Below are 25739 nucleotides of genomic sequence, written 5' to 3' on the forward strand. Positions count from 1 at the left end.
GGGAAAATAACAATTACAGCAATATGTCTGTAAATAGAAGTGGCATTAAAAACAGCTTAAAGTGCACTTAAATCTGCATCAGTACACTACATTTACAAACTACCTCTAAGTTTATTAACAATTATGTTTAAAAAATGCATACTTAAATTTACTTAAGCTGTGGGATGTCTTGCTTTTAAATTGTATTTAAGTCTAGCTTAATTACAATAAAAAATACTTACGTTGCCATACTTTGTTCCAAAATAGTACATTTAATATGTATTTAAGTATCAATACATTTTAATGTGAAAAGTATGTACTTTTTCATGTTAAGTATACTTTTAAAAATAAACTTAAATGCTCTTTTCTTTTGCAAAGGAGGACACAGTGTAGGACTTTTCAATACAGGTTTCCAACAGGAACTCCTGAGGCCGTAAACGAACAAAGAAGCTCCTCGATTACATCAAGATTGTGTGAACATTTAAGACTCTTTCTATTCTAACTATCAAACCAGTTTTTCCAGTATGTTCTCCCGCCATTCCATGACAACAAATTGACTAAGATGTGTTTGCAATGTTTAGTTACCCTAAAGCTAATGTGTCTTAAAGAACAACATTCATGACAAATTGCACTAAAATTAATTGTCCTTGGTCCCGCTTTTGTGAGGGTAAAGAGAATGCCTAAACCGCAGAGATCAGACAGGCGGAGTTTCCGTAGGCGTATTGAGGAGGGCTGAAAGCGACCCGTGGAGGGGCAGGACATAACACATCTGCCTGCAGTGGTTAAAAGGGAGAAAAAAAGGGGAAACGGCTATGGTATGTGTAAGAGCAGTGTCAGAGAAAAGAGCTCTAGACACAAGTCACTGAGAGAAAAGTGAAGAAGATAAACGAGGATCGGGAAACTGTTTTCATTATGGAAGGAATAAATTTCCCTTTGGTAAGTTAACTTAAACTTCTTTTCCTTAGATTAGTAAAACTTAACAAGTTCTCTTTCATATAAATAGTGACAGTGTATGAGGAAACACAGACAAACAGATTGAAAACATGTTCAAGAACTGCTTGTAGCAAAAGATTCAATGCAACTATTCAATGCAATAAAACGCAATTAAATTGTATTGTCATAATATATATATACATATATATATATATATATATATATATATATATATATATATATATGTATATACATATATAACAATGAAACACTGCTAGGCTGGACCTTCAATGTGGTGAGATTAAGGATTAAGGATATGAGATGTGAGAGAATAGTGCAAAGGCAAAAGACAAAACAAGACAAAGGACATATTGTCTCTGTCCAGTGAAAAACACGTATCTTCAAAACTTCTAACTTTATCTATAGTTAATTTTGGATAAGTTTGGACAATTTCTATTGGTCCACTCATCAGCAAACATTGACACAGTTGTCAGGGACAGTTTGTTTTTTCTAATTAAGTTGTAAACTGAAAGTCAACAAAAATGGACATTACAATTATTACAATAATCAACAGAAGATAGAGTATGTTATGTAACAAGCATTTATGTGAGTTTAATTAGTATAAAGAGATAGACAGAGATAGGTTTGCAGGCTTGGTGTTTGTAACCAGCATCAGGATTTTTCAAAAAAGGTTTTTCAAAGTCATCTCAATCACAAACATGGACATTAATGAAAAATTAAAATCACTCACCCTTAATCATTAAAAAAACTTGTATGTTTAACATATGTGCACATATGAAATATTCTAAATTATAGCCAGTTACTTTATTAAATTCATTTCTGCTTCATTCATTTCATTAAACGTACATAGCTTCTCATGATGCGTACTTTACTTAAGGCTTAAGACTCAATCTAGATTTAACCATGTTCTCATGAAGGCAGACATTTAACTGTTATATTATTGGATATGGATACTGGATAATGTCAGCCACAGCAAATTAGCACTTAAGCTATTCTACTACTACTTTTACTACTAAGCTATTTACTACATTCTATGAACTGGCAAATTGAAAATGGACATAGATGTATAATTATACTGTAAATGTCATATATATATATATATATATATATATATATATATATATATATATATATTGCAACAAGGAGGAGGCAGGATGTAAACGCAAGTCAGGTTTATTTTCCATTATTACAAAATAAACTAACAACAAAACACTAAGGAAGAACTATAAAGAAAAAAGGTTACTGAAACAAACACTAAAAAACAAAGGATAAACTAAAAGACTTAAACAAGCAAAATAAGCAAACAAAGAAACAAACTCAAGAAAACCAACCAGAAAACTGTAGACAAAAAAACATGGCAGATCCAAACAGAGTAACAAGATGAGTTCAAACAAAAAGCACGACAAACAACAAAGGAGCACATGGGGTATTTATACACAGGCAAACATAAGGGACACCTGTGGGAGCTAAAAAGGGGGCGGGGTTACAAATGAGACAAGAGGCTCCAACACTAACGGCTAAGGCGGGGCTGGGGCGGAGACAGAAGGATAAACCAAACAAATGCCATGTGCTCAAAAAAGCACATGGTTAGGGACACAAGACAGGAAAACAGAGACAGACACAGGCCAAGGTGTGACATATATATATATACACACCTTTTCCTACTGGCAACTCTGGTCACTCCATGGACACACCCTCAGAAATGCCCTATTTATAATATTTGTATAGTTTCACCATTTTCTGCACTAATAGTTTATGTATTGTCCACTGTTTACATTTTTACAATTTGCAATTTGCTGACATTATACTTTTTTATTTGCACAGCAACTAGTATTCCTTGTGTTTTACTGTGTTAACTGCATTACCTCCATTACACACACACTAAAAAGACTCTACTTTTATACTTTGTACTGTATTTCAGTATTTTTACTGTATTTTTAATTTGTATCATATCATATAAATATGTGTGTGTGTGTCTCTGTCTGTCTGTGTGTACTAAAACATATATTTTTATATAATACACATGAAGAATATCAGTCGACCAGAGATGTTTGAGTTTGAAGGCATTTTTATGGACCATTACTTCACTGACACCTGGGAGAAAACTCAGAAGTTCCAGGCAAGACCAGATGACATCCTTGTAGCCACTTATCCCAAAGCAGGTGGGCTTCTTCAAATAATATGACAAGAATATCAACATCACTAATGTGAAGGCACTAATTCTAATGCACTGATCCTACATATTTGGCAGATGAACTGATTCACAGATAGACAGAGCTTAAGCCTAGCTATAGCAGTGGAGTGCTTTAGCACTTCAGCAACCTAGCTGCTGGTTAACTTATTATATTTAGGGCATCTTATGTCCTTAAAAAGGGGGCAGGTGGTGCAGCAATTAAATATTATTGTCCATCCCCTAATTATTTTGTGGTGGGGAGCTGAAATGACCTTTTATTAACTTTTATTTTATTTGTATGTTCTACCTTATATGCTGCCGCTTTTGCTGCTTGTTGCTTCATTTAAGGTGGTACAGGCAAGTTAGCTAGCTAGCTACTGAGGCATGCAACTACAGATTTTTATGTTTGTATTGAAAAAATGGCTGTAAAACATTGAACATACACATACAAACAAACTAATGATTCTGAGCCCTCCGTTTGGAGTGTGCCTCTGAAAAATCTCTGTTTGAAGAGTTATGTAGCCCTAACATTCCTTCTACCCCTCCAGCCTAACAAGAATTAGAACATCTAATCCCTAGACGTGAACATGAAAAACTGAGAGGTAGGACTATAAGGGGTAGGGAAAGAAAGCATTCTTCAGATTGTTGTTTTTTACTGTTCTTATATAAAACCATATTCTAAATTAATGTTTTCCACCATCTGAAGAATGCTTTAACCAGTTAAAATTTGTCTAAAACGAGGCCTAATATTGATTTGACAGATTCTAGTTTCTAGTATTTCTAGTTCTAATTCTATTCTGTTGGATTTGGATTGGACCTCCAAGTCAGCTCTCCAGGAGCAGAGTAATGGGCGCACCTATAACGAAAATACTGCATTGAGTACCTTATAAGGAGTATGGTCACCATTTCCCTTCCAAAACACGTCTGCATCCTAGTGGGGCTGTATTTCTCAGTCTCTGTTATAGAAAGCTGTTCCAAAGTGAAGGATCCATCGTATACAACCTAGAAATGCAGGCGAAGCCATAGTGATTTATAGGGCACAACTGATGTATCCTTTGTGGCCCTCGATTACTTACAATTCATTGTGCACAACCAAAACGAGGGGAAAAAAGAAAAAACAACACCACAAAAAACTGGGCAAAAATGGTTTGTTTTAAAATTATTTATAAATTATTTCTGTGAAATGATGAAAAATCACAAAAGTTGTGCACATCACCACAAAACCTCGTTAGTAGGCTGTTTCGAATGTGTGGCCAATATATTAATGAGAAGGAGTCTTTGTAGGACAGTCCTACTGAATACCCACCCTATCTCGACTGCAGCCTAAACTCTAGAACAAAGCTCTTGAAATGCTGTTCTACAGAACTTTCTATACAGAAGGAAAATGGGCCATAATTTAAAAAAGGTAAGAATCCAGATTTTGATAGATAAAGGAGATGAAAATCCCATTTGCATTCAATAAGTTGGGTGCACAGGTCCCAATCTGTGTCTTACCGGTTCAACAGATTTGATGGATGGAGTTTTGCAAAATATGTGCATTCAGATTGAGTAAAAAAGACAACAAGAACTCAAACTCAAGAGACCTGACAGAATTAGCACAGTTTTTAAGGTCAAAGAATGTAAACATGTATTGGTAAAAAAATATAAAAAAAAAATATAAGCATACATCTTCTTTTTTCTGACAGGCACCACTTGGGTATCCTATATTTTAGACCTGCTTTACTTTGGAAACACAGCGCCAGAACGTCAGACTGATCTGCCCATCTACTTGCGAGTACCATTTCTTGAGGCATCATTTCCTGGAATGCCTTCAGGTAGGTTATACATTGATACATTGTATTTTGTACAAAGTAGCAGTGAACAACACTTTAAGGGCCATATTTAAGCGATCTATAGACGAGCCATCAATCGTGCACTACACAGCTTGATTTAGGCTGTGTTAGTGTGTCTTTGCTATCGCAACGACAGGAAAAGAACGCTTTGTGCAGCTTAAAATGCAAAAAAGGCATGTACAAATTCTCTTGATGTGTCTGGATGTGTCCAAAGCTTCTCAGTAGAGAAAACTGACCTGCTTGTTCACGCTTGTTCTTTTTGTTTATTGTTCACTGTTGACATGTGTCTAGGTTTATTTCAGTCATTGGCGCACCAGTGTTTTCTCTTGCCAAGATAATAATATCGAGATCACACAGATATATAGCATAGATATATTCACAAGCGCCGTTGCTATTCAAACAACGCAGGTGGAAGGTCTGAAAATAGGCGGCGTGTAAGATTGTAAGCAATGAGCATCAAGATATGCTTTGCACAGGGTGTAAGCTTTTTTGTCTTTACCAGGAGTCGAGCTGGCTGACACATTGCCCACCACTCCACGCATAATCAAAACTCATCTTCCTGTTCAATTGATACCCAAGTCCTTCTGGGAACAGAACTGCAGGGTACAGTATGTGTGTCTTCTTTTCTGTGAGCTCTACGGCAGTGGTCTCAATATAAACGTCAAATCTGTTCTTGGCTAAAGAACTTGCGTTTAAATTTTGACATCCTCAACTCAAACTTAACTTGTCCATAGTCATTTTTGTGATTTTCCAGAAAAAAAGAGGTTTACTTCAAAATGACGATTGAAGATTTATTGGGAAAGCCTGTAAAAAGCTGTTTCTCTACAGTGTAGGATTTGTTCAAACATGTGCTGTCCTGTTTCAATTATCAATGATGGTGATTGTATTTCTCTCCCTCTTTCTCCAGATTGTCTACGTAGCTCGTAATGCTAAAGACAATGTTGTGTCTTATTATCATTTTGACCGGATGAACATGGGAGAGCCTGAGCCAGGAGACTGGAACACATTTTTACAGACATTCATGGAAGGAAAGAGTGAGTGTGATGTAAATTAACCAGCCAGCATGCTCATGTGGGAGTCACATGGGTGGAACGTGGGCTAGGTGGGTTTTAGGTGGGCATGGGCTCTGAGTGGGTTTGTACATGTGTTGTTACTAAGACCAAAATGGGCTTCTCAAATGAGCTTCATTGTTACAGCCCACCTAAGGGCATTTTCACACCTGTAGTTTGTTTTTCTGGTCTGAATCAGTTGATGAGTTTGTTCACTTGTTGTGTTTTTTCCATTTGTTTGGTTTGGTTTCACACAGGCATAAAACTAAATGCACCAAAATGTGCACCAATAAACCATGCAAGCAGACTGAGTCCTCTGATTGGTCAGAGCTACTGGCGTGGGAGTAAATATAAATATGCGAAAAAAGTAAATACAGCGAGAAGATTCTGCGCTCCAGCATGTATATCTGTGCTTTTACACTGAACGCTGAACTTTTAAACACAGTGTTTCTACGTGGAGCGCAGATGTACACATAGTCAGACCATGTGTGCATGGACACAATGTTTATTCATAGCTATGGTAATTAGCGTTATCTGGCTAATATATCAGTTTAGACTGTGCCAGCAGCATATATATATATATTAGCAGTTTAGCTAAAATAAAATTACTATATTTAATAGCTGGGTCGGCTCAAGGCCGGATTACGTTCTAATCACAAGCGAACCGCTCCAGAGTTCTTTGGTACCGGACCGAGACCACCTCCTCTACCTCTAGCTCCTCTAGTGTGATTACAGTTTTCACACCTGCTCAATCGAACCGCACAAAAGTTACAAACGGACCAGAGTTTGTTTTGACCAGACCAAACAGTGCTGGTGTGAAAACACCTTAAATCTCACATTGGTCCCAAATAGGCCTGTGTTAAATCACTGACATCCTTAAAAACATAATATGTGGGACCAACATGGAAACAATTGGGCTTTCCATACAGGCCGCCCAACAAGTGGAAGTCTGATTTAGCAATATCAATATTAATATTACTGATGTTGACAAAAAAATCATCATAATCTCTCAATTTATTCCCTTCAAGAGGTGTTTGGTCCTTGGTATGATCATGTGTGTGGATACTGGGAGAAGAAGCGGACCTACTCAAATATTCACTACATGTTCTTTGAGGACATGGTGGAGGTAATTACATGCTGTAATCCACTGAAGATTCATTTTAAAGTTTTTCAAAGTCATATTTTATCATTGTTGTAGGCCTCATAAGTGCATGTGTATTTCTTTCCTTGCTTGTCCAGGACACGGGGCGTGAGGTGGAGCGTTTGTGCTCCTTCCTTGGTTTATCTACACCAATAGAAGAAAGAGAGAGGATTACAAAAGGCACTCATTTTGACGCCATGAAGAAGAACAATATGACCAACTACTCTACAGTGCCAATCATGGACTTCAACGTTTCACCGTTCATGCGCAAAGGTTAGTAGGCCATATGAGTCTCTTGGTATTTGTGATAGCCTGCAGCCCCCTAGTGAGCCCTGGTGGTGCTGCTACGATGTCATTAGTTATCATTTTTGTACATATCAAATAACAAGAGTTTTGTCAAGGGGTTTCTTTTGTTTCTTGTGCCCCATATATGGATGGGCCCCATCAGGGTCAGTGATGGGACCAGGAGAGGTTAAACATCGGTCCCATCTGGATTGTGGGCTGTAAAAATGAGGCCCATTTGGAAAGCCCAGCTGGGAACAGAGCTCACCCAGCCCATGTCCCACCCATGTGGGAATGTTTATATTTTCAGTGTATGTCAGAACATAAGATTGCTCATGATTTCTGTGATGTAACTTTGTTTTTATTAAAATGATCATGTTTGTTAAGTTTTCTTGTGGGCTGCGAGTAGCAAAGATTAGGAGTGTCAAGTTTAGATTTCATCAGTTCTGGTCCCAGAGTGTATAGTTTGATGATTTCCCCACCCTATACGCAAATAAATATTATAAAAATGAGCATAAATGTGCTGGAGCTGGAGCTCTTCTTGGTCAAGATCTTCCGGCCTATTTTTGCCAAATCAGTGCCATTTCAGTCCCCAGGATATTACATTTTATTATTAAGCATGGTATCTTGTGCATTTACCTAATTTCAAGAGAGAGATATGTCATTAAAAAATAAAATAATAAAAACTACTACTGAAAAAAATAGGATTTTTACCTGTCCCCTCTTTCTAACTGTAAACTTTATCATAAAATATAATTATCAAATCCTTTAGAGACATTGTTGTTTGACTCCAAATCCCATCTATGCTTAAAAAATATTTTTTCCATAATAAATCCATAATATTAAAATTAAAATACACATTTTAGTTGTGTCCCTGGGATTCCCTCATTCCTGCCACAGTAACACATTACACCATCTGAAACAGCTGGAACATTCTACAAGTCACATGTACAACAGGAAGTGACATCAGTTAGACCAAAATTAAGTTCTCATTTGTTTTCTGTATATTTGATCTTGTTATAACTGTGACTGAGGAGCTCAATTTCAACACTGTCCTGTTACCTAAATTAATTCTTAGATGTTATTGATTCAGTTTTAAGATACAATTTTTGGGAAAATCACTAGAATGTGCTCAGTGTCCTCATGCTGTTAGCATAGCCGCCATTTAGCTATTTTTCATGTTTTTGCTAATTCTATGCTAAAAACGTGTTCCTGTTACTTTCAGTCCTGTTACTCAAAGCAACAGGCCACCCGACTACTGGTACAAGCGGTCGTCATCTCACGCCTCGACTACTGCAATGCCCTGCTAACTGGCCTCCTTTAAGCCATATCTAAAAATGTTTTTACCTTTAACTTCTATTACTTTTGTACTTGACTATTGTAAGTCGCTTTGGACAAAAGCGTCTGCCAAATGTAATGTAATGTAATGTAATGTAATGTAAGGTACTATAAGGTGCCACCTTGATAAAGAAGAAACTGGAAAAGTATGTCTTGTAAAATTAACTGTGTAATATCTCTTCAGGTAAAGTCGGGGACTGGAAGAACCACTTCACTGTGGCTCAGAATGAGCAGTTTGATGAACACTACAAACAGAAGATGAAGAACACCACCCTCCAGTTCAGAACAGAGTTATAAGGCGTCAAAAAATGTCCATAACCTAATATGGTCCAGTTTACTGATTAGCACTGACAAACATTTTCTGTGAAGCAAATTCACTTTTTTTTTTTTTTTTTACAAGAAAATACAAGAAGTACATCTGTAGCCATTTGTTTACTGTCACCCACCAGAGACACAGCTTGGGTGCCAACATCCCAACATCAGTAAAGACATTTGCTTAGATCATTTGATTATTATATAAATAATCAAATGATGGTGGTTATATGTATCCATCTTTTTTTTTTGGAAATCTACATTAATATTAGTTCACCTTATGGCATGAAAGAATCGCACATATGTAATATTGATTTCTAATAAACTATTGCTTTAATCTATGTTATGATTTAGTAAAAACAACTAATTGAATTGTGGAAAGCAAACAAAAAAGTATTCCTCAATATAAATCATCAAAGCTCAATTATCTTAATGACCAATACCTCTGTATAGTGTGTTAATACGTACACTGTTTGTTGAAATGTTAACATGTATATTTTTTGAAAAGTAAATGCATTAAATACATGTGTGGATGGACTGTTCAATTTGCAAGAGATCCCACATTGGTTTGCTGTAAAAAAAAAAAAAAAGTAAAATACTAGCTATATTTAAAATCTAATGAAACTACTTCTTGCATTTGAGGTAACAATTTGCACTCACTATATATTTTGAATACATGTGTTTTCAGTTAAATTGAAAAATGAATGAAGTCACACTTTGAAGTAAAGAAAATGGTAACTTGTTCTTGTATCCTACAACCCTGTGTACAGGCAAATAACCATTGTATAAAAATAACTGAATACTCAGGGGAAGGTAGTCCTGATGGGCAGGCCTGCACACTGTTGGTAAATTGGTTTTGGAGTTTTGTATTTACAGCAATTTTCTGTATTTATTTGTAAAAGAATTTTGCTGGTAAAACTCTTCTGTAAAAGTAATTCAAGTTTGTTACAGTGTATTAAGTGCACTTTCCTTTATTCCTTCCCAATTTCCAGGACATGCTTAATCAGTGAAATTCCCACAGCAGAGCTCTAGGAAACCTCCCAGATAACATACCAATATGGGGCCTATATGGGCAGCCCAACTGGGAACCAGAATGTTTAGTCTATGGGTTCCGTGTGGGCCCTACATATGAATATTAGTGATATATATTAGGCCCTATCTGGGTCAGTGATGAAATGGGACCATGAGGGGTCAAATGGGAGGTTGTTACACATGGCACATTGCACCTAAATGAGACTCATTAAGATTGGTGGTAAGGATGAGGCGCATTTGGGGCATCCCAACGCATGTACAAACCCACCCAGAGCCCATACTCGCCTGGAACCATCTAACCCACATTCCACTCATGTGACCTGCACTTGAGAATGTTGGCTCAGTTTATCAGTTTATTATTCTTCCACAGGTTATTTTGGAAGAGAATGACGGGGTCATTGAATATCTGTGGGAAGTGTGGTGTGAGAGTGTATGATTATACTTGATCACATTAAAAGGGATGAACACACCCATTACACTTATTAGTCCTGGGCTTTAGAATGGAAGTAATAAAATACTGTTGGAATGCCTACAATACTCCACATACACTTTAAGGCAGGGCTGTTGGCCAAGAATAATGGAAAGATTGGCGTGGGGAGTGGTCAAGCATACAGGAAGCCAGCAAATGATCTGTGAAGTGTGGAAGCAAAACAGTGAGTCAAACCACTTTGCCTTCTATGGGAAAACGTATATGTAGGACACGTATGCAGTTTGGTGAAATATACAGTATACAGTACCCTTAAAAGTATTAGAACAGTGAAACCAATCCATTTGAATATGAATATGAGACAAAATATCAATATTTCATCTTTTATTTGCAGGTATTTACATCTGGATATGAAACACAGTTCAGAAGACAGCACCTTTTATCTGAACCCACCCATTACTGGAACATGTGACTGTCAGGTCTGTTACATTAATGCATTGATTATTTAAACAATAATCACTAATAAAAACAGTGCTGAATGTCTATGCTCAAGTCTGAGAATTGAGTGTTGCCTGTGAGGACTGTGCATTTATGGTTAGTGGAGTAACCAACGTAAAAACAAGTAATTTTGAAGCTGAGAGAAGATGGAAAATCAATCAGAACCATAGCAGAAATATTGGCTATAGCCAGTACAACCCTTTGGAATGTACTGAAGAAGAAAGTCATCACTGGTGTACTAAGTAACAGGTGTCGAGCAGGTAGACCAAGGAACACCACAGCAGTTGATGACAGAAAAAGACCCTAAAACAACAGTTAGTTAAATCAGCAATAACCCCCAGAGGGCAGGAGTATCACAAGGTATCGCAATCTACAGAAGACTTAATTAACAAACATACAGAAGATTCACCAGAAGATGCAAATCACTAATTAGCAATACGAATAGAAAGGCCAGACTGGAACTGCCCAAAAGTACAAAGACGGAGCAATGTGCAATGTGATGGAAATGCTAAAAAAGACCCGCAGTAACAGTCTGCAATTCTGACCCCACCATTCAAATATCTCTGCAGAAATCGAGACTCATCAGACCAGGTAACGTTTTTCCAGTCTTCTCTTGTTTAATTTTGGTGAGCCTGTGAGATTTGTAGCCTCAGTTTCCTGTTCTTAGCTGACAGGAGTGCCAGCCCGTCTAAAACCAACAACCATGCTACGTTCAAAGTCACTTAAATCACATTTCTTCTCCATTCTGATGCTCAGTTTGAACAGTTTGAAAGTCTATATGACTAAACTCATTTGCATTAATGAGCAGTTAGACAGGTGTACCTAATAAAGTGGCCAGTGAGTGTATGTCAGATGAACCTACAGAAAACAAAATCATGGAATACATAAATGATTTAACAAAACTAACCGTAAAATAACAAATTGTCATTCAAAAAAAGAAAATAGCTACATTTTCTGTAATTTTACTAACATTACTCTTGTTATGTGGGTTACTGGTGTATGTGGATTTATCACTGGCAAAATGCATACAGAACACTTAACATCTGGTAATGTGTCAAATAGGAAGTTGCCCCTTGATATGTTGCTTTAAATATCCATAACAAATGTCGATGTTATGAGTTTGGAAAGACCAACCTTAATGTTAAATTTCATATGTTGTGCATTTCTTATGTATTTCTTCCACCTAGTGGTTTTCTTTTACTTAAAATTTACCTGTACAGGTGTATCTCTTTTACTATACATTTTAGTGACCACCAACCTTTTACTTCTTTAGGAAGCAGAGTGCTGAGTGAGGTCAGAGGAATCTCTGGAGAAAGCTTTTAGTGTTCAGATTTGTTTCAGATATGATCTTTCTTTTTTTTTATGTCAAAAGAAATTATAGCAAACATCCACATTAAATTTAATACAATACCTTCACAAAAACCTGACATTCTGAGATCAAGCAAGATCCAGTGTCTACTACAAGGCACACAGTATGATAAAAATGCTTATTTTTGTCAGTGTAACATTTCTTTCGACCACAATACTTAAAAAATCTAAACAAATCTAAATTATATAACTTTTTGATGCATCACAGGAGAATATGGAAACCATTTCATGCACCTGACTGTTTGTAGGATATTTGACTGTGGGTTTATTGTCTATTATTATGAACCTATTTACTGTGGGTTAGCTGAATTACATCTGCTTTTAATAGGATAGAAACCATTCTGTGCCCATTCCTAAGGAGTTTGAAGGGACGTTATCTAATGGACAGAGATGTATAGCAATGAAATAGAATTAATTCACCACTGTATTTAAGTACTAAAATGCTGTAAAAAAAAATCTGTATCTACTGGACTACAGCTGCATCATTATTCATTACAATTATTAAAAAGGTTATGAATCATTCCACACCAACATTATTACTAAAGCAAGAGCGGTGGATGTCACAGGGTTTGATTAAGCTTAATAAAGAGTAGTACATATTTACAATAAACTTAAATACAAAAAAAATGAACACTTTAGTACTTCTACTTAATTGTGATGCTTAAAGAACACTTCTACTTCTACTAAAGTCCCTTTTTTGATGGAGCACTTGTACTTTTCCTCAAGTCTGGGTCTCTAGTGCTTTGTACATGTCTGGTAATAGGATACTGCTGGAATGTAAATACTTCTTCAACCACACTCTGACCCAGAGCTAATGTAAATAGTAGAGCCACAGAGGGAGGCATTTCGTTCAGAGAACAAGCAAACATACAGGAAGTCAGAACAAGATCCATGACCAGCAGCAGCCATGGTACAAGAGCCTGTCACACACTTTAAAGAGTGTGTGAGACTGTAATGATTAACCTGTAGATTTACTGCTCAATATCTTACACTGACTCAACACAACTCCTGAAACGATACCTTTGGAACTTGTTTTTAAACCTGTGAGGGACTGTGACTGAGCAACATCCAGAAGTTCTCTGTATAAAGGACTGAAGAAGTCTGGGATATCAGGCGTATTGTTGGTGATACTCAGTGTCAGCGCAGGCTTGAGGAGCGTGGAATTCTCCAGTATTGAATGGTGTAATTGTACTTTAAACAAAAAGCCTTGTTCCAGTGATTTCAAGCTCTACCAGATGGATCACCCTCGTCCAGAGCTCTTTGACTTCCATGGAGTTTCCATGACAAATTACTTCACGGACAACTGGGAAAACGTCCAGAACTTCAAAGCTAGACCTGATGACATTGTTGTGGCCACTTACCCCAAAGCAGGTAGGTACCTTTATGGCTGTAATTCCTTCTTTCTCTGTGGTAGACTATGTTCAGACTGCATCCCAAATCTGATCTGTTGAGATGAATGGCTGCACTGTTATTTGCAAGGGATCTGTTTGGAATTGACCAAAATATCTGCATGGGTCACTGGGGTGAAGAGTTCAGCGTCACTACCCAGCCTTTGGCACTCTTCTTGAACCCATGGACTTCTGACACTCTGGATTTGATGAGGTTGTTGTTGGTCACGTTGTGTGGAATGCAAAATACACATTGGAATTTGATCCGAGAGTCCAGACTGAGAATCATCTGTACAAATCCAACAGTAATCGTATTTCAGACCTACTCCGAATGCAGTTTAGATCAGTTTAACAAAATTCTGGTCATCCAGTTTATTTTAAATCAATCTGGATACAGTCTGGCAGTCTGAACAATAGCATTTCTGTCTTAAATGAAAAGGAAATTAACTGTGTAGATGAATCTATAGATGTTACAGATTATAATATGGTGATGGAATAGACAAGGCTGTTAACCAAGTATTCTTTAGGGGCTGCAGCCACAAGGTTTTCCTAAATGCATGACTGTGAATGAAATTAATAATCATAAAACCTCCCATTTCTTAATCACATGTGGTGGAAGGTACAGTGCAGGCCAAAAGTTTGGACACACCTTTTCTTTTTCAGTGCGTTTTCTTTATTTTCATGACTATTTACATTGTAGATTCTCACTAAAGGCATCAAAACTATGAATGAACACATGTGGAGTTTTATGTACTTAACAAAAAACAAAAAACATATATATATATATATATATATATATATATATATATATATATATTCTAGTTTCTTCAAAATAGCCACCCTTTGCTCTGATTACTGCTTTGCACACTCTTCTCTTCACATCATTCTCTTAATGAGCTTCAAGAGGTGGCCACCTGAAATGTTTTTCCAACAGTCTTGAAGGAAGGAGTTCCCAGAGGTGTTTATTAGCACTTGTTGCTCCTTTGCCTTCATTCTGCGCTCCAGCTCACCTCAAACCATCTGGATTGGGTTCAGGTCCGGTGACTGTGGAGGCCAGGTAATTTTTTGTTAAGTACAAACAACTAAACTCCACATGAGTTCATTCATAGTTTTGATGCCTTCAGTGAGAATCTACAATGTAAACAGTCATGAAAATAAAGAAAACACATTGAATGAGAAGGTGTGTCCAAACCTGTGACCTGTACTGTAATGCTACACTTTATATGATAACCTCTCTTTGGGTTGTGAGTGTGTGATATGCTGTGGTAGACTTCTTTAACATATAACACAGGTTTAACCATGCTATGATCATGTCATTGCACATATTATTATAACAGTGTTTTGTTACTGATACTGTAGTTTTTTTATGAGAGAAACTACAAGATTTTGTATCATAAATTTAAATTTGCAGAAACTTATATTAAATAAAAAACTACAGCATGTATGGGAACAGGTGACAATAGGGCTGGAGCTGTACTTGCTGTCTGGTCATGTGGTAAAGAAGACAACTGGCTGCATCTTGAATATTACTGGTCAGATACTGGTCTGTGGCTGCGCATGTTCCTGGAGGATTGCTCTTGCCACACTGTAAAAAATATCTGTAAATTTGCAGTGAGAGTACCTGTTTTTAATAAAGGAAATTGCCCTATGTTCTTGCTTTTTTTTATGAAGAAAGTTATCTTTAATGAAGCAGCTCTGCATTATGAGTATAAATAATAATAAATATATATTACAAATAATAATGTATCACTTCGATCTGGAGTAGTAGTTAATGCGCCACAAATTTGAACCTCTGTGGTAAAAAAAAATATATATATATATACAGTGGCTTGCAAAAGTATTTATACCCCTTGAACTTTTTTCACATTTTGTCACAACCACATAACTGTGAAGTGAAAGTAAAATGATACATTGTTTTCATTGTACATTTTTCAATGTAACATTTTTAATGTTCAAAAGTATTCAGCCCCCTTTTACTCTGAACCCTCCAAAAAAAATCCAGTGCAGTCAATTGCTGAATGAGTAAATAGAGTGCAGCTGTGTGCAATTTAGTCTCAGCATAAATACAGCTGTTCTGTGAAAACCTCAGTGGTTTGTTAGAGAACACTAGTGAACAAACTGCATCATGAAGACCAAGGAACTCACCAGACAGGTCAGAAATAAAGTTGTGGAGAAGTTTAAAGCAGGGTTAAATTATAAAAACATCTCCCACGCTTTAAGCAAAGGTTTCTCTACAAAGTATTAACATAGGTATTGATATGTTGCTTTTAAAAATGCTTTTTAAATGTCATATGAGTTCTGGTGATGTAACGATGAGGAGGAGGCAGGATGCAAATGCAAGTCTTTATTTTACATATTTTAAATTAACAAAAACAAAACACTAAAAAACAGAGGATAAACTAAAAGACTGCAACAAACAAGCAAAAATAACAAACAAAGAAACAAACTACAAAAAGCAAACCTGAAACACTGAAGACAAAAAACACAGCAGGTCTGAGGTTAAACAAAACAGATAAACTAGATCTGGACAAAGTAACAGGACAATATCAGACAAAAAGCACGACAGAGAACAAAGGAGCAAATGGGGTATTTATACACAGGCACACACTAGGGACACCTGTGGAGGTAATGAGGGGGGCGGAGTTACAAATGAGACAGGAGGGTTTACAGATGACAAGGCGGGGCTAAGGCGGAGACAAGACCAAAACACAACAGTAGCACATGGCTGGGAAAAATGACAGGTAAACAATAGAGAACAGGACAGGAGCAGGAAGGAACCAAAAAAAAAGGAAAGACACTGGACAGACACAGGCTAAGGTGTGACAGGTAACAGGACTGTGTAAAATGTAAACATCTTCAGCTTAGAAACATCGTAAAAAAATTATTAAAGCTATAGTGCTTGAATAGTTAATAAAATGGAATTTGGAAGAGTTAAAACAAGCAAATTGCAACCATTTCTTTATATTATTATATTTAATTATTTCATTTACAGAAAAAAAATACAGTGCACATCATACATATGCAGGTAGCCATTCTACAAAACCTTTGTCTTCTTGATGTTGCTAAGTGTCAAATTCAGAATCAACAGACACAGGACATGAGGCAGTACATCAAACTTGATGACATGATTAGTTTGCATTAAAAAATTACTATATTGAATTTTTTAAGATACATTTTTTAACACATTGCATTATTAACACTGACACTGAAATGTATACATTATGGTTTAAATTTTGCGTAATATGCAATTGTTATTTCAGTTATTTATTGACTTATGCCACTGATGTAATATCTTCCTTAAAATCTCAAAACTATAAACTCAAAACTAAAATATGAAATATATGAAATACTCTTGCCTTCATGGGGGTTAATGGACATATTCTTTTTTTAATAGTTTATGACAGTAGATGACATTTGCTGTGACAATTTTCTGAGATGGTTAGGCCTTCGTCCATGTAATAATAAGTGATTCTGATCCTAAAACAAAGATTTATAGTATTTATTTTATTATGACAGTAATGTGTCTTCTGTCTCTCTCTATTCTCTCTTCTGTCTCTCTCAGGGACCACCTGGTTATGCTACATACTCGACCTGCTCTATTTCCGTCAGACTCATCCTGATCGAGAGACCACCGTCCCCATCTATGAAAGGGTGCCGTTTTTGGAGATGACCATGCCATCCTATCCTTTAGGTCTGAAAGAAACGTACAGTATGCAGAAAAATAAACGTTATATTCGCATTTTCAAGAAGAATAAAGATACAAATCACATTTTATTCAAATTATTAAAAACACTTACTAAATTATGCAGTTATCTAATCAGTTAGACATGTGGCAGCAGTGCAGCGCATAAAGAGACTTGGAGCTCACAGAAAGAATACATAACGTGGAATCTTAAGATGGATGGGCAATAAAAGCAGGACAGACTACAAGAACATAGCCAGATGCTAATGCTGATGAATAGACATATACAGCCTCACTAAACTGGAATTCATTTTAATTAAAACATTGAGCTATTATGCGCAAAAATGACGGAGAAAGAAATGGAGTGAAGCAGCCATAGAGTTAGCAGCTCAGAAAATTATGTCTTCTCTACAACAAGGAGCCCAGGCAGTTAATCATAATATACAGCTCTGGAAAAAAAATAAGAGACCACTTTGATTTTACCAAATTGGAAACCTCTGGACTATAAACAAGAGGAAGATGGATGATCACAAGCCATCAAACCAAACTGAACTGCTTGAATATTTGCCCCAGGAGTGGCATTAAGTTATCCAAAAGCAGTGTATAAGACTGGTGGAGGAGAACATGCCAAGATGCATGAAAACTGTGATTAAAAACCACGGTTATCGCACCAAATATTGAATTCTGAACTCTTAAAAATTTATATTATAAATATTAACTTGTTTTCTCTATAATATTGCTCTAAATGACAATATTTTAATAGGAATTTGGAAGAAATGTTGTCCGTAGTTTATATAATAAAACAACAATGTTCATTTTACTCAAACATAAACCTAAAAATAGCAAAATCAGAGAAACTGATTCATAAACTGAAGTGCTCTCCTAATTTCTTCAGAGCTGTATGATGTTCGAGTTTACCTAAGGTAGCTAAGAGGGGAAGAAGCTGCCACTGGCCACAGATTAAACTCTATTATTATGAGCTGATTCACCCGAAAGATCCCATTTGAATGTATATCTTGCCTCAAATGTTCACCTAAGTTAAAGTAGTTGATTTAGTTTAAAAGTATTAATATAATTAAATATGTGTTCAAATCAAAATACAGTTTCTTAGAATTTTATAGTAATGCAGTAAAACTGCAAAAATCGTTTATGTGCATTGTAATTAAATAGTTTATCTAGATTTAAAATCCAGGCTTACTCTATAAGTTCAATTTTTTTTCTTTGAATTTATGAATGTATGACTTTAAAATGTCGAATAGTTCATAAGTAAAATAACATTATCAGATTAGGTTACATTCACATATTTACAGGTAATCAGCAATCTGTAACAAAATTCATTTATTAAACTAATCATCCAACCCTATTTATCTCCCACAGGAACAGAAATGGCAGATACTCTGACTACGTCTCCCAGAATCATCAAAACTCACCTACCTGTTCAGTTCCTTCCCAAGTCCTTCTGGGAGCAGAACTGTAAGGTACAGTATAAAACACTGGACAGGATTTCTAGATTTAGACAAGCATTCATTATTTGACAAAATACATTTTAATTTTAAGCACCTTCAACAGAACTAAATGTGTTTAATGTCATACACTCATCGTGAAAAAAAAAAAAAACATAGTTGCACCCAGAAGGAATCATGCAACAGGAATAAAAATGGTCATCTTCAGCTTCATCTTAAGCTTTTGACTTGGTGGAGATAAGCTAAAACCCTGTTTGTGGGGACAACATGTTCAGGTCAAGATCAAAAGTCTGTCACGCGTCACACATCCAGAAAGCCTGGTGTCATTATGGGGCATGCAGTTTCCTATGATGTCAGATCACCGTTGGTCTTCATTGCAGACAATTTGACAGCCTTACATTACATTAAAGGGGACATATTATACCTCTTTTTAAACAAGTTAGAATAGATCTATGGACTGTACAAACAAATCTCACTAGCTTCATTGTTGCTAGTTTTCAGTCCCTTTCAGAACGAGCCGTTTAAGGGCTGTCAGTAATGACCCAGGCAGGGAGACGGTGAGATGGACGCAAGTGCTGGTAGGAACCAAAAATAAATAATTTATTAAATAAATAACAAAGGTAAACAAAGGAAACAAGTAAACAAGAAATAAAGATAAACAAGAAACGGAGGTGAGAAAACTAACAAACAAACAGGGAGGCTAATAAACGAGAAACTAAACAGAGCTAATAACATAAACAAACTAACTAGAGAATATAATAATAAACAGGGAATATATACAAGAGAAGGACTAGAAATAAACAAGGAAATAAACAAGAAGCTAAACTAGACAAGGGAAAACTAAACTAAGCAGGGCAAGGGAGGAAAAACAATGGATAAAAACAGGAAACTAGAAATAAACAGAAAAACACAGAATAAGGAGCAAGGGAAACAAACTAGGAATAAACACGGAACTAGGGCTTTAGCAACACAGAAATGCAGAGAGACAGACAACAGTGAAAGGTGCAAAGACCAACGGAGACAAAGTGGCACAGGGGATCTATTTAAAGAAACAGGAAACACACTAGAAGTGGAAACACCTGGGGAAGGGGCGGAGCTACAAATGAGACACACCTGGTGGAAAACTACTGACAGGCAGTGTTGGGAGTAACGGCGTTAAAACTAACGGCGTTACTAAGGCCGTTACTTTTTTCAGTAAGGAGTAATCTAACTAATTACTCTGACTGTAACTATAACGGCGTTACCATTTCCGACACCCCGTTACTGCACGTTACTTTAGCCGCTCTATGAACTTTTTTTTTGTTGTAACTTTGCTTTGCCCTGGTTAACCCCGCTTCTTTCCGGTGAACTTGAGCTTCTGGCCGCTGTGCCTGTGGTTTGGCGTGGTGAAGTGAGGCACAATTGTGACTATTTGCGTGCTCTAATTAATTCAGTGATTGCCGTGGACAGGCCAAGTTCCGATTTAAGGATGTTAAGGTTTTTTTAGCTGCTCCGGTTTTTGTGGTGCTGCTGCTTTCTCTTTTAGAGCTTAGATTCTCTGCCCGAGACGGACCTGACCCAAAGACCGTCCCAAAATCGGGCTCCTATTTTTATTTTATATAAAGCTCTGGTGTGATAATCACAATGTTGCTAAGTAACCAATTATTATTGTTCACTAAAGCGAACAAAATAGCGAAAACTGAAAGTGAAAAAACATTTGTGTTAACTGAATCTAATAAAAACGGTAATTAAAAGGAAAAACATAACTATCTCGAACTGTATTTTGTGTTTATAAAACTAACTAAAACTAACTAAAATTACTGAATTTTCGTGTTTAATTTATTTATAAGCGCTGTTGTACAGCGAGTTGTACAGCGGGCGGTGTTGCCAAGCGCGCATCACCTCGTGGTCTGTGGCGTTAGTTCTTGTGTAAAGCGCTCGCGCTAGCCGCAAAATACGACAGAAAACACTGAAAAACTGCAGATTACATGGGATTACAATATGAGCGCAATGCAGATGAAAGAGAAACAGGAGATACAGTGTGTGAGAACATTTACCTGTGAGTAGCTCATTCCAGAACAAGCAAATCTCTCGCTCTCTCGCTCTCTCACGTTTATTAGATTGATCTCTCTGATGAGATGTGTGAAAACTAATAAAAACTAGCAAGCCCACCCTAAAAACAAATTAAAACTTACTGAATTAAACTATAATAAAATGAAAAATGTAATCACGTAGCTCTGGGCGCACGTGAACACCTCCGCGTTTGACTTGCAGCACTGTGTGTAGCTGTTCTTAAAATCATTTTAATTAAATAATAGTTTTATGCTATGTTACAGTGTTAATTAACATAATTCTGATTATATTTCGCTCATTCAATCAGCCCGAAAACAGGCAGTTTATGGTTTGGGCCTCATAATGACAGTTCATGGTTCGGGCTTGGGCAGAACGTGCACGGGCTCGGGCTGGGTCAGGTCGGATTTTTTGGGCCCGATCTAAGCTCTATTCTCTTTTGGTGAAGCTGTTATATTAATACTATTTTAACGGTCATTAGATTGTTGTTTTCGTCCATTATTTTGTTTTGTTTATATATACATATTTCCTTTGAGTGTGGCTTGGTTTGTTTAACTCCATCCCCAGACGCGTTTTTCCGTTTTGTCCGTTTTTTTCAGTATTATATGTTTTAGTCATTTTCTTTGGTTCTGTGAGGAATTTCGTTTTTATTTTTTGTAATTCGTTAGATTATATTTTTGTCAATATTTTGGGTTTATTTTCGTTTGTTATTTTTCTAATAATAATAGTAAATACATAATTGATTTCCTTTTTTTGACGGGCGAATAATAAAAGTAACAATAGTTACTTTTACTGGTAACTAGTTACTTTTATAGTGGAGTAACTCCGTTAGTAACTTTTTTGGAGAAGTAACGAGTAACTATAACTAATTACTTTTTCAAAGTAACGTGCCCAACACTGCTGACAGGAGACACAGAGGAGTACAGGTCACGTGGGGAAAACACAGAGAGACATGAGACAAGACCAGGACATGACAAGGGCTCTGTAATTTTTATGCAAATCTGTTCTTGCTGGCCACACAATGTGACTTTTTTCCCCTGCCAAATAATATTGCAATCTGAAACTCAGATGCAGTCACATTTTCAACAATTTATTTAATGAGTGTATTTCTGAGTTTTTTAAGAGACACAGAGCTGTGATAGCCTTTTCTATTTTGCCATTTAATTAACTGTAATCTTGAGTTTCATCTCATTCACAAACACAACATCAGTGTTTAACCTCCTAGGACCTGGCGTCCACATGTGTGGACGTCACATTTTGGGTTGTCTAGACCACAACACTAAATTTTGCACTATAAGGGCCTGCTGTCCCCTTATGAGGCCATTATACTGTCATCTAGTGGTGGCAGAAGAGTGTAAGTCAAGTCAAGTCAAGTAGTTTTATTGTCAATGCTGCATATGTACAGGACATACATAGAATTGAAATTACGTTACTCTCCTTCCCAATTTTACAGCAAGTACAGATAATGGATAATAAAGAAAAATAAAGAAAAAGGGGAGACACTATGTGTACAATACAGCAGCAGGGACACAGACATACATGAGACAGAACAAGGTGCAGTAGTGGTGGGGGTGAAATAGATATATAAATAGAAATAAAAAGAAATAAATATATAATCTAAATCTAAATGAGTGGGAGACACTATATGTACAATACAACAAAAACACAATAGACATTTGTGAGACAGAAGATAATAGTGCAATATTAATGGTGATTAAGATCAAGTGACAATATAAATAGAACCCGTATAACAGTAGTGCAATGTTGTATCTAGCTTAAGGCTGGTAAAGTTCTTAAAGTTCCCAGTTCTTGGGGAATTAAAGTGTGTATGACAGTGCAGCGTAACAGTAGTGCAGGTATTGGGTGTGTAGTGCAGGTCCTTTTACAAAAGTTACAGTACTGTGTGTGTTCTAGTGCAGAGTTTCAGTACTGTGTTGGTGGGAGGATGTGGGGTCAGGATGATGAGAGTGTGTGTGCTGTGGGCAGGATTGGGATGGGGGGTAGTGCGGGAAGAGAGTTCAGCATCCTCACAGCCTGATGGATGGGGCTGTCTCGCAGTCTGCTGGTCCTAGACCCGAGACTCTGCAGTCTTCTCCCTGATGGCAGCAGGCTGAAGAAGCTGTGTAGTGGGTGGGAGGGATCTCCTGCCAGACGGAGGGCTTTCCGCGTGAGGCGGGAGCTGTACAGGTCCTGAAGGGAGGGGAGAGAGGTGCCAACGATCTTCTCAGCTGCTCTCACGATGCGCTGGAGGGTCCTGCGGCAGGATGCTGTGCAGGCCCCGTACCACACGGTGAAACAGCTGGTCAGGATGCTCTCGATGGCCCCTCTGTAGAAAGTGGTCATGATGCGGGCGGGGGTTCCAGCTCTTCTCAGCTTGCGGAGAAAGTAGAGACGCTGGTTTGCCTTCCTGGCCAGTGATGCTGAGTTGGTGCTCCAGGAGAGGTCCTCTGTGACGTGCACACCCAGGAACTTGGTGCTGCTCACCCTCTCCACAGCAGTTCCGTTGATGGACAGAGGAGTGTGCAGTGTGTGAGTTCTCCTGAAGTCCACAACAATCTCCTTAGTCTTCTCTGTGTTCAGAGAGAGATTGTTGTGTTTGCACCAGGAGGCCAGGCGGCTCACCTCGCTCCTGTAGTGTGACTCATCGTTGTTGCTGATGAGACCCACCACCGTCGTGTCATCCGCAAACTTGACGAAGAGGTTGGAGGTGTGTTCTGGTGTGCAGTCGTGGGTCAGCAGAGTGAACAGGAGGGGGCTCAGTACACATCCTTGGGGAGCCCCTGTGTTCAGTGTGGTGATGCTGGATGTGTTGCTGCCAACCCGCACTGCCTGTGGTCTACCAGTCAGGAAGTCCAACAGCCAGTTGCACAGGGAAGTGCTCAGCCCCAGACTGTCCAGTTTGTGTATGAGCTGTTGGGGGATGATTGTGTTGAATGCTGAACTGAAGTCAACAAACAGCATTCTGACGTAGGTGTCTTTCTTGTCCAGGTGTGTGAGGGCTGAGTGGAGAACAGTGGAGATGGCATCATCGGTCGAGCGATTTGACCGATATGCAAACTGGTAGGGGTCCAGGGAGGAGGGGAGTGAAGACTTGATATGGTGCATGACTAGTCGTTCGAAGCACTTCATGAGGATGGGGGTGAGTGCAACCGGACGATAGTCGTTGAGACAGGATGGCGATGCCTTCTTAGGGACAGGGATGATGGTGGTGGCTTTGAAGCATGTGGGAACCACCGCCTGACTCAGAGAGGTGTTGTAGATGTCCGTATAAACCTCTGCGAGTTCCCAGGCACAGTCCTTCAGCACACGACCAGGAATGTTGTCAGGTCCAGGAGATTTTCGAGCATTGATCCTGCTGAATGCTCTCCTCACACTGTCTTGGGAGAGCGTTAGCACCTGGTCACCAGGAGGAGGGATGGATTTCTGGGCGGGTGTGTTGTTGAGTGGCTCGAACCTTGCGAAGAATCCATTCAGGTCGTTCAGCAGAGATGTGTCGCTGTTGCAGGTCTGTGGATGGGGTTTGTAGCCTGTGATAGACTGAATCCCTTGCCACAGGTTCCGTGTGTCTCTGCTGTCGCTGAAGCGTTGGGATATCTTCTTGGAGTACTGCCTCTTAGCTTTCCTGATGCCGCGGGACAGGTTGGCCCTGGCTGTCCTCAGGCCTGCCTGGTCTCCAGCTGTGAAGGCTGCATTTCTAGCCTTCAGGAGCTTGTGGACCTCTCCTGTCAGCCATGGCTTCTGATTAGCCCGAACAGTGATGGTCTTGAGGTCGGTTACATCATCAATGCACTTGGTGATGTAGGCAGAGACAGTTTCTGTGTACTCCTGAATGTCCGTGGAGTTGTTGTGGGTGGCAGCCTCTCTAAACATGTTCCAGTCTGTTGTGCTGAAACAGTCCTGAAGTGCCTCTGAGGAACCCTCTGGCCACACTCGTACCTGCTTCAGAACTGGTTTGGAGACTTTAACCAGTGGTCTGTAAGCTGGCATTAGCATAATGGTGAGGTGGTCAGACGCTCCGAGGTGGGGGAGGGGGGAGGCTCTGTAAGCCCCTCTTTTTGTAGTAAAGACCTGGTCCAAAGTGTTGTTTCCCCTGGTTGGAAAGTCTATGTGTTTAAAAAGTCCAGAAAACACACTCTTTGGGTCTGCATGGTTGAAATCTCCAGCCAGAATGAGAAAAGCATCTGGATGTGCTGTCTGCTGCTCACTGATGTACTGGTACAGTTCATTCAGTGCTTCACTCCTCACGCTGTTGTTGGAGGTCGGAGGGATGTAAACAGCAGCGATCAGCACGGCGGAGAAATCTCTCGGTAGATAGAACGGACGGCATTTGATAATCATCAGTTCCACTACCGGTGAGCAGTGTTTACAGACCACAACAACGTTCCGACACCAAGCATCGCTGATGTAAACACAGAGTCCGCCGCCGCGGCTCTTACCTCCGTCAGTTAGCGCGCGGTCCGCCCGATAGCATGTTAGCCTCTCCAGCTGAACGGCATGGTCCGGGACGCTGTTGTTGAGCCAAGTTTCCGTGAAAATATAAACACAACAGTCTCTCACGGTCTTCTGAGTTGACTGAAGTAAGCGGATGTAGTCCAGTTTATTGTCCAACGATCTTACATTCGCCAAAAGCATGGTGGGGATAGCTGGCTTGTGTGGGCTAGCTGCTAGCCTCGCTCGGATACCTCCCCGCTTACCGCGCTTCTGCCGTCTCTCCCGCCGCCTGTGGCGCTTCCATTGTGGGCGAGCTGCAGCGGTGGGGGTCGGTGGGGGTG

At 38.5% G+C, this 25739-nt stretch overlaps 1 protein-coding gene across 7 annotated transcripts in view; it reads left to right on the forward strand.

Moving 5' to 3' along the window:
* Nucleotides 1-25739, forward strand: part of LOC103044416 (cytosolic sulfotransferase 3) — a 76833-nt gene that overhangs the window by 38510 nt on the left and 12584 nt on the right. The window contains exons 1-8 of one of the 7 annotated variants that reach the window (XM_007247964.4): nt 763-915; nt 2963-3095; nt 4792-4920; nt 5441-5541; nt 5846-5972; nt 7016-7113; nt 7227-7401; nt 8933-9585. The exons of 2 other annotated variants lie outside the window; for them this stretch is intronic. In XM_007247964.4, the coding sequence (XP_007248026.2) occupies nt 892-915; nt 2963-3095; nt 4792-4920; nt 5441-5541; nt 5846-5972; nt 7016-7113; nt 7227-7401; nt 8933-9045 (900 nt within the window). In that variant the 5' untranslated portion in view covers nt 763-891 and the 3' untranslated portion in view covers nt 9046-9585. Of the gene's footprint in view, nt 1-755; nt 916-2956; nt 3096-4791; nt 4921-5440; nt 5542-5845; nt 5973-7015; nt 7114-7226; nt 7402-8932; nt 9586-13250; nt 13757-17335; nt 17465-18832; nt 18934-25739 lie in introns of those variants that run through there. 4 more of the 7 variants (XM_049485738.1, XM_049485740.1, XM_049485742.1 and 1 more) reach the window with 4 other exon arrangements.

Source organism: Astyanax mexicanus, chromosome 12 (assembly GCF_023375975.1).
Source record: "Astyanax mexicanus isolate ESR-SI-001 chromosome 12, AstMex3_surface, whole genome shotgun sequence".
NCBI classification, from domain to species: Eukaryota; Metazoa; Chordata; class Actinopteri; order Characiformes; family Acestrorhamphidae; genus Astyanax; species Astyanax mexicanus.